At 39.7% G+C, this 14,241-nt stretch overlaps 1 protein-coding gene across 7 annotated transcripts in view; it reads right to left on the bottom strand.

Annotated features, from left to right (window-relative positions):
* tns1b (tensin 1b) overlaps positions 1-13,761 on the bottom strand; it is a 141,393-nt gene extending 127,632 nt beyond the window's left edge. For all 7 annotated transcript variants that reach the window (XM_074695644.1, XM_074695638.1, XM_074695646.1 and 4 more), the window contains exon 1: positions 13,651-13,761. In XM_074695644.1, the coding sequence (XP_074551745.1) occupies positions 13,651-13,746 (96 nt within the window). In that variant the 5' untranslated portion in view covers positions 13,747-13,761. The remainder of the gene's footprint in view (positions 1-13,650) is intronic.
* Between the last annotated feature and the right edge of the window lie 480 nt (positions 13,762-14,241).

Below are 14,241 nucleotides of genomic sequence, written 5' to 3'. Positions count from 1 at the left end.
AGAAAGACACTGCAAGTTTCTGCTTTTTGAAGGGAAACGGAGCACAGATAAAGGTTACCCTCATGATTCTTTCTACACAAAATTAATTCAACAATGTCAAGAAGAAAAGCTGTCAAGAATAAAGGTCACATGGCTCAAACTGACAAAAATATCAAAACTGACAGATTAGCAGTTGTCAGAAGTTTTCTGTGATTGTGAATGTTGCAGCTGAAGCTAATCAGCTAATGCAAGTATTTTTCAGTAGAGTGCCATTCAGACAATGAACATTAACACTGTGCTGTGCTCCAGTGTAATATCAAAAAAGTAGGAATGCATGATATATCTTTATCAATATCAATATCGCTGATGTTAGTTACTGTTTTTTTTTACATATCAGCACCGGCTGATGTGTAAAAGTGGGCCGATATTTCTTCATTAGCTATTGGCCATTTTCAGATTATCTTGAACGATCTTTCAAGACCCAAATAATGTTTTCTATGACTATATAAACACCAAAACTACCTAAGAAGAGTGGACCCTCTTCTTTTATGTATCTCTCTCTCTCTGTTTTGATCCAAAAAACAGGCAAAACATACTTTTTGATTGGATACCTCTTGGGCGCTCCATCCTTTGATTTTAACTTTTTCTCAGATTTGAGTTTCAGTGGCGTGAACTTGAGTTTAAAGCATGTTATGCTGTTACTAATAATTGCTTGTTTGCCAGAAATACTGGTGATGAGTTGAATGATAAGTTAACTTAGTCAGGATATTATATATATATTATATATTATAATATATATATATATATATATTATATTATTTTGGTTTGTGATCCTTATTGCGATCCTTATTTGGGATCCAAAAGTTACTGTAAAGTTACACCGTTACTTTTGTTTTATGGTGGCCCTGTCACCTCCTTATTTGGAAGGAAAACAAGTTTGAACATAAAGGGAGATTTGGGAAAAATTCAGTTTGCATGATTTCCAGTATGGTCACAATTTGATCATCACAGCTTGTATGTTTTTACCAATATTTATATCTGTTAATATTGCTTATCGGCCATACCAGCAATATTAATATCGGATATCAGTATCAGCCAAAATTTTCATGCATCCCTACAAAGAGGGCAGTTAAGATTTGAAAATATTTTCAAACTACAAAGTGTGTTCAATAAAGAAAGAACATAAAACAATCTTAAGAATTTCAACAGGTGATGTATAAACTATGCACGGTTACCTTTACAGAGTGTTTAGTCCATCTCCCTGCAGGTTGGTCTAATTTAAATTCAAATCTTGCTTTGAAACAAACTAAAAGTTGGCATTTCAGTTCAGGTTTTTCAGCAGAGGGTCATGTGGGGTTTACAGGCTGACAGGGCCTTTACTAGTACAGTAAAACAGACATATGTGTGTCTGTGTGTGGCAGTGTCAGCTTTAAACATGATACTCTCTCTAAACACAAAGCCGAATTACTTCACAGAACCAACTGTAACCCATGGCTACGATGAGCCTGCCCACTAGCCGGGCATTATGCAAATGTAAATCACGGTTGAGTGGCCATAAGACTGTGTGTGTCTTTCTGTGTGTGTGTGTGTGTGTCCACCGCACGGCTTCACATTTCACCCAAACTTTATTGGTGCCAGTGGCCTTTTGTCTGCTTTAATTGAATTAACTTCTCAGAAACGGACCTTGTTGCAGGAGAGCGGTGGGACATCACGCCGCCGTCACCCCACCATGGGGGCTTTTACTGGTGTTTACACTGGAATCATTCAGCGCTTTAAAAGAAAAGACGCTGCTCTTTTAGCAAATTTTATAACTTGGTAACATTTCCTCTTTAGGAGCTACATGAGTAATTTGTCACAGCCTCAAAACATTGAACAATAGATTTGCAAATAAACTCTGACTATCAAAAGGTCATCGCTGTCAGTTTTCTGTCATGTTTGCGCATCCTGGGGCGCTGCTTAGAAGAGTGCTTTCACTTAAACAGCCACAGCTTAATATTGACAGACTGGCTGTCCATCCTATCCTTGAGAGCCACTTAGAGTTTGAAATCTCATTGAAATAACAAATTGAAAGGAAAAGTACTGATTTTGAAATGTACTTATAATGGAAAAGTTAACCAAAAAAGCTACACAATTGCAGTAACATGAGAAAATATGGTTCCTCATATATTTTGTTCATGGTAAATTATGCAATCCTATAATCCATGTGCGTTTAAAAGGTTGAGAAGACAATAGCAATGTCCCCATCTGCTGGTTACAATCAGACCAAGCTGAAGGTAGTCATGAGAAAAACGAAAAAAACAAAAAAAAAAATCTGCTTTTGTTTAGGCTGCAAGCTGCAGTTTGAAAGAAGGAATGCGTTCATTGTTTATTGGTTGTCTTCCTTTTTCTTTCATGTCTGCCTGTCCTCAGACTAAAAAACAGAGATCCACCCAGACACCGAGCAAACACAGTCACGTGGTTTCATCAGCAGATAAAAGAGCTGCGGAGATTCAGATGTTTGGCCAGACTCTCAGATAATGGGAGGCAAACAAGTTTCTGTCGTCTTGCTGGGTGTGATTTGTAAAAGTTACAGACATGAACAGACTTGATTTAAACAACAAGTGATGCATGGGGCTTTGAGGCTGGATTATTTGCATGATGTGTGACAAATAGCCACTGTCTGTATTTATGTGCTCTTCTCTAAAACCTGTGGGCCATCTTCAAAAGTTTCAGTTCTAAGTCAGCTAAAACAATGTTTGCCTGTAAACAAGAGGTCGAACGCAACAATAATTTTGCATTTTATTGTAAAGCGTGTAAACGATCCCTAACACTTGTCTAAATTTCAACAAAGTGCCTCATCCAAAAGCAAGAAAACACACTGAGAAAACTCAAAAATTGAGCACTGAGCAGGAATTTGTTTGCTGAGTGTGGCTAATGTTGGCTGAGCTAGCACCCCAAGTCTTGGGCTTGTGATGGGTACCGAATTAGGTATTTTAAAAGGTACCAACCAAATCCTGTCAAAAGTACAGAGTAAAATCAAAAGGTACCATGTTTAGGTACCTAAACGCATCCTTCTGTGAAGGAGTAGAAGAGTAACACAGCATTGCAAGGTTATACACTGAAGAATAAATATGTTAAATGTATTTTTTATACTTTATTATTGAACAAATTGAGTTTTTTATCACATAAACACAGAAAAGTACAAAAATTGTTACTGTTGAGTACCCGTACCAATTGCCAGGTACCAGGCATCGGTGCCGTATCGTTTCAAATGTGTAAGGTACCCATCCCTATCCTGGGCTCACCTTAATGTCCACATACCTGTGCTGATTTTGTTTTTCTCTATTTTTAAAGGTTATGTGGCAGTTTAATCAGTCTTCATTTAACTATAAATATACTGAAATGTTGAATTGCACAACAGAATGCAACCTGTGATCTGTAGTTGTTTTCATATAGGTTGTAAAGCATTAAAGCATCATCATGAGCCTTTCACCACAGCTATGGCCCCAGTGGCAGTTAGCATGATTAGCTTGGTGTGATGTATTTTAATATAGTCTCCAGAGATCACCAAGTCTTAAAGTAGGAATGCAGATGGCAGGTGTTGTAGACGATTGACCCCCGTGCAGCTCTGTGGTAACACAAGACATAAGACAATCACACAAAATGAGAGGAATGTTTTTCAGTGGGGTGATAAGTAACAGTGTTGCGGTGGAGGGAGCTGCCCACTGATAATGTAGCCCTTGAAACTGCTTGCTCTATTTCATTTCGTACTGTTTAAAGGCACTTAACCCACCACAGACTGTTGAATCAGTTCCTGTTATCTCACACAAGAGGAGTCCACCCTTTGAGGACAGATAACGTAAAGCTGTGACACAGTTTATAAATGTTTGATGTTTGTTTCATGATGTCTAACCTTTCGATCCTGGAAATACAATTCCACACAAAGCTAAAATCTTAAAAAACAAATAAAGAAAAGTATTTTTTATTGCACATTAAATTTAGTCTCTTTAGTTAAGTTCAATATACGACAACAGCAACCTTTTACAGCTTTGGACTTTACAACAGAGGCAAACGTTTTCTCCGACTATGAATCACCCATGCTGTTCTGTTTTGTCAGGAGGTACCTGACTCAGACACACACACACACGCGGAAATATTATCCTCCAACCTGAGCACACAGTGTTAAACAGCCCTCAATAACACAATACAATGATGTGGAGGTATTCAGGCTATTTTCAGAGTCATGCCATGAAAGGCTGCCAAGCAGACAGGCACGCAGAAGGCAAAGAAGTCGCAGATTAAGTTCTCAGGACTTCTGTGACTAATGTAACGTAAAATGAAGTGGGCTTAAAAGGGTAAAACCCCTCAATTTAGGTAATCCAATATGCTATTCTTGTAGTCTGGGAAAGTCCATGCAGAAGCTAAGAGTTAGGTGTGTGATAGGACCAAAAGCTTTTGCTTCAAACTGCACTGCTGCCGTCGTTTAATCCTAATTACCACTTCTCTTTGGTTAGTATTCATAATGAGGATGATACATAGCTTTCTACAGCTGACTTCATGCAGGTTTAAAGATAGGTAGATCATTAAACATGTGCAGGGAGTAAAAACAACAAGAGATTCAATAAGCAAAAAAAGGTAACTTGTGGCTTTAAACCACCTGTCAAGAACTAAAAGATCCTTTATATTAAAAATTTTAAGTTGGATATGAAAAAACAGAATCTGCCTTGAGCCCCTGCCAAGTCAAAATAGCTTATAGTAGCATCTTTATTGTTATTATTTTGTGTCACCTAATACAAAAAGGCTTTGTGTTGCAGTATATTAGTCTGTGTAAACTGGTCGTAATATCATACTTTACTTCCATTAAATTGGGAACAAAAGGCACGGTGCTGTGTAAAACACAGGCTGATTTTGGAGGCTTTAAATTTATCTCCAATTGCAAAAGCAGCTGACTCAAAGGTTTTATATGGATGCAGACATTACAGTTGTTCCCATCAGTGTATAAAAAGATGTATCTAAATCTGTACTGAAATTCTAATCATCTCATGTAGTATATAATATTTTATCAGTCCATACTTGTGAGGAGAAAATAGTTTGTATATTTTCAGCTATAGTGTGAACACAGCCTTGGGGGTGCCATAAATAAATTCCCAGCCTGTGTGTAAGATTTAAATGTTTGGCACGTTGGTGATGCTTGTGTAGGATTTCAGGCGCGTGCAACACATGTGTACCATGGGGTCCAAGAGTGTGCTTTAATTAAAGATTCCTGTGCCTTGTGCATAGGAGGGGACACACCCTCTCTCATTAACAGGGATCAGGACGGGAACATGTGCCGGGGTTTCTTTTTTTTTTACGGGGGGCTATTGAGTTTCTACTCCCCTTCTACTAATAATAACGGCATGACAAACTTTCAAGACAGAACAATCAACTGTTGTGTCTCTGTGTGAGATTTGAGGCACTGGAGACACAGAGACTCAGCACAAACATTAACTGAGAAACATATTAATGTGTTCACAGTACAGTATGCACTGATTCAACTTTTCTGGTCCCAATACTGATACCAGTACCTGGGTTTGGGTATCGACCGATCCTGATCCAATACCAGTGTTAAATAACGACCTGCATGCTCTACTGTGGAATAAGACTGGTAATGTTTTGAGTAAACAGCAAAAATGAGTGAATATGGATTTACCAAATTCAATTTTTTTTAAACTATAAGTGATTAAATTTTGAACAGCAGTTTGGTTAAAATAATGCTTCAGAATTCACAGAAATGACTTTTTGATTGTAAAATTGTACACCTTGTAGACTAAATCATACTTTAGCCTGAGTGTCAAGTTTAAACCGATCCTTTCCCACCGATATCTGATCCAGCTTTGAGGGGCTGGATCGGCGCCGATACCAAGTGGCAACCTCGGGTCTAAGAATATGAGACAAGGCGGAAGTGCTAAAATCTGCTGTTTCTTCAGTGTCCACTTGAGGCTGGCTCCAGAAGTACCAGAAGTACCATTCACACCAAGCCGTAAGCCGTTTTCAAAGCAGGAATTAACCCATTTACGGCCTGGTTCAAAAAACATCTCCTGTCTAAGATGCTAATTTTACTATCTGCACACACTGTACGGGGTTGAATTCTTTCCTTACTCAGCATTTCAGAGGATATTAAGATTACAAGCTCGCCCAATCAGAGGCAACGCTCAGGGTCACGTGACTGACAGGCGCCCTATAGCTGTAGGCGAAGCCCTTGCCACTACCAATATGGCTGCGATTGCCGACGTGCTTCATTTATCATTTCAGAAACAGACAGGTGACGTTGGGGAGACTATGTCCATGTGTTATACAGTCTATGGCCGAAAGCCTAACACCAGGATCGGATACGTGTATCACTACAGTACGGGCATCTACCACTAGCTGGGAGTGTTAATGATGCTCTACTACCCAGATGTAAACAAGCACCGAAAAAAGCCGGTGTGATGATCTGAACTTTTTTTCCAATGAAACTCTGGTCAACTTTGATACAAGCTTTTTCAGTCTGTCAAACTACACTTTGCTTATTACAGTAAGTGCATCTGTTTATTTATTGGCCACTTCATAACTGCATTTCATCATGCCCTATAAATTTCTTCTCCCAGCCCAGTGAGAAGCCACATTCCAGTGAAAATACCTCTAAAATTCCTCCACAGTGGAATGTCTAAGTGTGCAAACCTATCCTTTTAAAAACCAGTGAGGGTGAACTAGCAACAATGATCTGCCTCAGCTTGTTACAAGCATTGGCGCAAAGTAGAGAGAGAGGAAAAAACTGGGGGTTGTCTTCCTGTGTGTATTCAGAGTAAATGCAGCATGTCAAAGGGGGGATTTATCACGTCCCCAAAGAAAAACACTCCCAATGATGAAAACATGATTGGGCGACCTGGGTAGCCCAGCCTAACTTCTGCTCCACTGTCACAGTAATTACCCTTGGAGCCCTGTGGCATCCGACCTCGCTGAAAAAGTCCCCGGGAAAAGAGAAGAGCCACAAATATCAACAAAAGACACATTTTGAGGCAAAAAGGGATGCGACCTGGGAGAGCGGAGCGCCCTGTCCATCACTCGGAAGTGTTGTGAATGGCTACAAAGGCCCCCAGAGTGAGACTTTGTGGGATTTGGACGTTGCCAAGAGCAAATGCCACATCGCTCTGCCAAGTATTAGGGAGCAGACAAGAAAATCCCCCCACACGTACAGAAATATCAACAAAACTGCAGAATAAAGGCCACATTCATGTCTCCACAAAGCAACAGAGGCTGCATGGTATAGGACTAAACTGAGTGTATTATGTTGCACTGATGCCACAAGGTCTGAGGAAGAGGTGGAAGTTAGGCCTCTGCTTTACATTCCAAGAAAAGGGGCACACAACCGTGACTTTGGGGGAAATACAGTCACCCTGTGCCTTAATCTATCATTCTGACCGTCATTCTATCCTCTGTGCATTGCCAAGTGAATTAAAGACACTTTAAGAAGCTCAATGAGTGCCTTTTGTGTCCCATTATCTTCCTGTTCCACACTCTTTGTGGACTATGTTACGCATCACTGAATCAGTAATGTCTTGAAAGGCTGTTTGGAAAAGAAATATCCGCTCATCAGATTCACACATCCTTTAACCTCAGAACATTCAAAGAAAGGTGTTGACTTCCAGACATGGATAAAAGGTTTTTTTTGGGTGTTTTTACTGTGAGCAGACTACCTTAGCTGGGAACTTCCTTCTTAAATGGTGTAATTTTGCACCTAAAATAACTGAATGCAAGAATGTAAGCATCGCTCATTCTGGGAACTCCATTTCTTTACCTTTCAACAATCTTAAATAACTTTTCATTGCATTTTAACAATGGATATTTTAGGACTCATGGCCATAAATGTTCATTTCATTTTGATTTTTCCTTTAAAGTTAACATTTCATATTTAAATGTTTCTGGAAAGCAAAAGCTGAAAAACACAGGTGGTGCTTCAGATGCATTCTGTATACCAGTACACCAATACACGAGTATTCAATGCAGAGAGTGGTATTTTCTACTGTTACGGTACTTAACCCAGATGGTAGTTCAAGAAGCGTAGAATAAGTAGAGACACAAACCAAGTTAGCAGCGTGGTTAAGTCACATGCCGTAACTGTCTGAGTTGGAGTAGAGGTTTTTGAAATAAGCTTCCTGTTCAGTGAAAAAAAAGCAAAATGTCCACAGGAAGTTAAATTCCAAAGTGCATGTGCATTAAAAGCTAGAATGACAGAGGTTAACCTTGCGTAGGCATCACTACCCTCTCCCAGGTCAAGCACACAGCGGGCAGCTCTCCACACAGGAACACACAGAGAGGGTCTTGTTCTGCGGCCCATGTGCAGGTCAGAGCCGGCAGGTAGGAGTGAAATGATAGGCCTCCCCAGAGACGCAGCACAGAGGACGCACTGTTTCCCTCGGCTAAAACATCCACTGGAATGCAATATGGGGCGGCAGGTAACTTTCAGTTCACTGCATACCTTTATACCTTTATCAAAAATCTTCAAATCCCAGGAAAGCCCCCGCCCCAGCCCGCTGTCTGACACTTAGGTGGGAATTCAGAAACAGGGAGGGTGGAGAGCTGGGCTTGACAGGCATCACACTGAAATGAGGATTAGTTTCTTCTGGAGGGACAGTTGGCACTGTGACTTGTGCTGAATGCTATCAAATTTGGTCTTTTCATTACTTGAAACCCATTAAGGGATGGCAAACAGATATTTAATACTGCTGAAAACAGTCTGTTAGAGCATCTGTTGCATCAAAGATGAGTGTACTTCTGTAAAGCTTTTATTCTCATTCTGCGACCATCCGTTTGGTATTTTACACAAAGAGAAACAACTTTTAGAGGGGAAAATCCCAGGACTCATAATAAACGTATAAGTAAAGGGCATTAGATTAGAAATTCCAAATGATTCCTATTTGAGCTGTATCAAACTGTGAGTGTCATAATTAAGGTTTGTTCCTTGAATCTATTCAAAGTCTCCTCTTCTGGTTCAAAGTCATGGCTGAAGAGACTTATTATAAAACCTATCAGCTGCTCCAGTTCTTGGTTTTTCATTCTTACTAACAAACTGTGGCGTTTAAGATTTTTAAGTGTCTTAATTTTGATACTGAACAGTATAATAGTTATACCTGCTAATAGTTTGCTTGTTGGCATTGGCACTGTGAGAATGTCAGAAAGCTGCTAACTTTAGCCTTTAGGTCTCAATTACATTAAACTAATGATTGGCTGCATGGACTTTATTTGTGGTGTATTTAATCTGAGTAGAGTGGAATGTTTCTTGCACCCACCCTCTGATGTTTCATTAAAGAGGAGTCAATGTTCTATTATGATAGCAAACACTTTTGAAACTGTTACTCATCACTCCTGACTGTTTAAATGAAGTAGCCATAGATGTAGCCAACATATAGAAACAACTACTCTGGCTTTAAGACAGCAGCTGCTGTCATCTTGGTCCCTTGGTGCCAAAAAGGGGGACTATATTTGACATATTGAAATGAGTATGGACACAAGATAGGTCCCAATGGAACCAAATTTCAGTGACTTGAATTGGCAGGAGCTGAAATAAAAATCTATCAATATCACAGGACACCTGTTACTCAAAGCAGCCAAAGCCTTAATGCATAACTCAACGTTTTAAGGAATTAAGATGTGAGAATATTTCAACCTTTACTGCTAATACGGTTTCTTTTAAAGGAGAGGCAGCAAACTGTCAGTGTTTGTTAAGAAATCAGATTTTAGCACAAAAATCAGCTATTTTTTCCCTTCTCTCCTTGTTTGATGTCGTGACATAACAGCAACATTGCTCAGGTGTGTTTGCTATTACTTCATCTCTTGCAGTCTGTGTTACCAGCTTGTTTGAGGAAAAGATGGGGTGTTATGCAAGTGAACATGTTTAGTGAAATTCATTGCATTTTTTGATGTAGTGCTGCAAAAAGTACCTGACTCCAGTCCATTCTTGGAACTACAGTTATGGGCACTATGTATTGGCATCATTTTTTAGTGGTGGTGTCCTTTCTCATCACTTAACACTGGAAACACTTTCAGCTAAACTCAAAAGCTGGGAGTGGCTGAACAAAGTGTCTTATATTGGATGATTATCACAAGCTTTGTGGATTCGGTCATGACTGGGAGGAACCCAAAATATTCAGCTGAACATATTTATAAACTGATGTCAGTTATGTAAGAGCATTTTCTCACTGTGAAGGGCCATTTTCAATTTTCATCTTATAAAACACTCACTGTGGCTACAAATGAATTCAGCAACAAGTAGGAGATAATTTTCTCTTACTTGTTATAAAAAATAAACATCCCTACACCCAGCAAATGCACCTTTGCTGTCAGGTGTTCTGATGGTCAGCCTGCTCCGTGTCTGCCCATGTTCTGCAGTTACATAACAACCTCTAGATGCATTCAGTGCACATTCTTCTTTAAGTCTGTCCAAGATCCCCTCATCTGGTTCAAAGTCTTGGATGTGTACTTTGGTTTTACATGAGGGTAGTTCTTTCTTGCAGATTGTTATCACTCTTCAAAGTTCTGCACCTCAGGCCTCCCTGAGCGCTCCTGATGAGAGAGACCAAACTCTCTGTTTCTCCTCAGACACAAACCACAGGAACTATACTCACACGCACACTTGGAGCACTTACAACAGGAAGCCAAGAGTGTGCACCTGAGAACACCTCTGACACAAACATCAGTATGAAAGAAAGAGCAAATGGCATGCAAAAAAATGCTACAGGTGAGGGAAGGAGGATTTGGTAAGGGAAATTAGCTCCACAGAGGGAACAGGAAAAGCTCCACACAGAGTGCTTTTACACACTAGTGCCTTCGTGATAAATCAGTTTTATGATTTTTTTAAAAATCTATGTACAGGTCTACATTTTTCAAGCTAAGTCTAAGGTAAATACTGCTTCTTTAAGCACAGCATTAGTGACACGGCCTCCTCACTTGAGTGACTATTTTCAACGCTTTAGCACCACTTCATTACTTCAACCGCAGCGCTGCTAGCAGAGTCAGGACATTCATTTCCCACAGTTCTTCTGTGCCCACATACACACTGTGGTGCCAGCTGTTTGCGCCACCAGACAGCTCAGCATGTCCAGGAAAAGTCATCGGAGATGTCTAAAACAGTCTTTAGTGTTATAACTGTTAAGCACTCCGTAACAAAGTGTTTTAAAAGAACTATATAAATAAAACGTTACCACCATACTTAAAAGGCCATGATGTGGTGGAAAAAAATGTAATATGGGTCCATCTTCTAAGCTTTAAAAGGACTTTCCATCCATAGACACTTCTAAAGACGTCATTAAGACCACTAATCCCAAACCACAGGTACTGAAACCTAAGGGGTCAGCTGGCATTTCAAAGATTGTAAAATAACAGAGATAGAAAAATAGAAATTACAGATGGAAGAAAATTACCGTCTTAACAAAATAACAAACAGGCCATTATGACATTTAAATCTTAGCTGAGGTAATTTGCATGATTGCAGTATCAGAAATGCCCCTGATACAGCCTGAAATGTGTGGTTGGGTGTCAGCGAGTACTTAAATCCTTAAATACATCTGACACCTTGGTTTATGAACCCAGATTTTAGGAAAAGCTTGGTTCAGTGAAAATCAAGTCTTCTAAAACAGTAGTTTTAGTTGGCAGTTGTGATGCATCAATGGCAGCAGCACTGTGCAGATTTCTTTGTAGACTTTTCCTCTAAAGGTACAAAAAAATAAGTGATTTTCTGTGATCTGGCTCTCACCAATAACAAACAAACAACTGGAGGAAATAATGGCACTTGAACCAGAAATGTGCTAATCTGATACTATGAGAGTGATAATGGGTATTGATGACAACAGAGCCTATATGTATTCCAATCATATATGATATATTCAGTTCAGCTCTGGGCTTTGCATCACTGGCACTCCACTAGCCCTGTGCATTTTGCATCAGCATATCCAGCACAGCACATAGCTAAGCAGTAGATGTGTTTCATGCTTGTTATGCTAACAGTTTATACTGCACCTTGAAATATCTGAGAAGCTAATGTTTTTAGTAGGGGTGTTTGTAAAACACGATTTACTTAAAGACAACTTCAACCTAACAAAAAGCAGACAAAATGAAGCTGTTCACTCTGAAAGCCGTAGAAAAGCAATAAACTTCCCAGTGATAGTTTGAGAGCATCAGAGACCAGGTTTCCCTCAATTCATTGTTTTGGATGAGTAACTCTTGAAAAACAAGTGATTCAACCATCTGATTAAACACTAGACCACAGTACAGGTCACCATCACATAAATATTTTTCAAAGACTGTTCTTTCTGAACTCCACTGGGTTAAAACTTATGACCTGCATTTGAAGATACACTAGAAACAGGCTCAGCAAAGAATCATAGATGTCATCTTTTACAGTTCATGATGCTAATGCCAAAGAGTACTATGCTACAAGATATAAACATCCACGGATCACACACAACAAGATACGGAAAGATTGTAAATAAAGTATATCCACTGAATAAGGAGTGAGTTGAGGCTTTTTTTTGTTGGTGGTGTTTTTTTAACTATTTTAACAGATTTCAGGAGGACCGCTTTTGCCTCCCACACAAATGATTGTCAGTGTTATCATCACATATGCATCAAAATTCCCCAGGTACCTCACAAGTATCAAAGCTTACAGGGTAAACTTGTTGCATCCATTAGTGGACAAGCAAAGATTTTGTGTTATCAACATATTCAAACAACTTCCACATTATAGGAAGTGTTGAAAAAGGTTTATTTTGCTCATATTATTGGACTACAGGATTCATTAAAAACCAGTACTCTGTATTTAAACATACACTCAATGTTTTGGGCTAATCTCAGGCTGTCAGTTCAGAGCAGGTCACAGGTCACTGACCACATTCCACACACAAAGCACAGCCTCAGGCTGCAAAACAATAATATATTTAACAATTCAAACTAATCTAACAAATCAATAAACTGCTGGAGAGACAGTACCAAAGGGTAAGAATAAGACACTTGATTCTTCTACAGAACAAGTGGGACCACCACTGATGATCTCTGTGCTTTTTGTCATGAAGAACAAGCATGACTGAACTTGGCCTTCTCTTAGTTACTCTTGGCAGTCATTACAGTGAATAGTTTACCTCATTCACACACAGTAGCAGTGAATGAATGTCTGTTTTCAAAGCAGGTTTTTGACACACTGTACACCTGGATTTATGGTTATGTAGCCTACAAGCTGTTTCTTATTTCTGTAACTCCCACTTGCTTTTTCAAAATTCCGCTCTCATTCAAGTCTGTCTGTACCAGAAAGATACACAGCCAAAGGAAAATTCAATGCACGTGGTTCAAGATACTCAACAGCCATAAAAATAAATCAATCTACACACAAGGATGCACAAATACACACACACACACACACACACACACACACACACACACACACACACACACACACACACACACACACACACAACTCTTTGTGTATTTATTGTTGTTATGTGTGTGTGATTGGTTAGTTTATAAGGAAGAACCAAAGGTCAGAAATTCTTATCTTAATTAAGCCTGACATAAAGATAGTCTGATACAACCTACAGTTTATGCTAATGTACAACCTGCAGTGTAAACAACCTGACCCAAACGCTGGTTTAAACGCCCACTCACACACTTTTCTTCTTCTCCTACCTTTTTTACGCTCTCTTTCTTCTTCTCCTCATGGTGGTAAACAGGCATTTGCAGAAAGTCGTCTTCACAGCAGATGAAGCTCACCGTGCATCCCATCCGAGCAAAACCAGAGAGCGTGCGCGTCCAAACCCATTCAAAAGTTCACCGCTCGGTTCCGTCCTTCCGCGGCTCTCATGAAGACACTGGTTTGACTATATCCCGCTGGAACAGGCGAGAAGTCTATGCACACAGTCTGTCATCATCGAACATTTAAGGAGCGAGTTTTCAGACAGTTTGTCAAACTTGTCCTGCACTTACTGTCGGTCAGCATGCGTAACAGGACTGAAGTGACTTCCCCTGCAGATAGACTGAGGGTTAACAGGTATAGCCTGCAGCTCTCTCTCTCTCTCTCTCTCTCTCTCTCTCTCTCTCTCACACACACACACACACACACACACACACACACACACACACACACTTTTCACTGTGTTTGTCGTGTATTTGGTGATTTATAGTGTCACTCAAAACTGATAGCGTTGAATTTTTAATTGCCCACACGTGCAAACACTTGAGCAATATTAATTAAAAAAAAACCTCGGCATCCTGTTTCAA

This window comes from Halichoeres trimaculatus, unplaced genomic scaffold, assembly GCF_033239565.1.
Source record: "Halichoeres trimaculatus isolate MK-OKI-2021-1 unplaced genomic scaffold, fHalTri1.1 fHalTri1_scaffold_19, whole genome shotgun sequence".
Classification (NCBI taxonomy): domain Eukaryota; kingdom Metazoa; phylum Chordata; class Actinopteri; order Labriformes; family Labridae; genus Halichoeres; species Halichoeres trimaculatus.
Note: the sequence above shows the minus strand (reverse complement) of the source record. Positions and strands in the feature narration are given on the sequence as shown.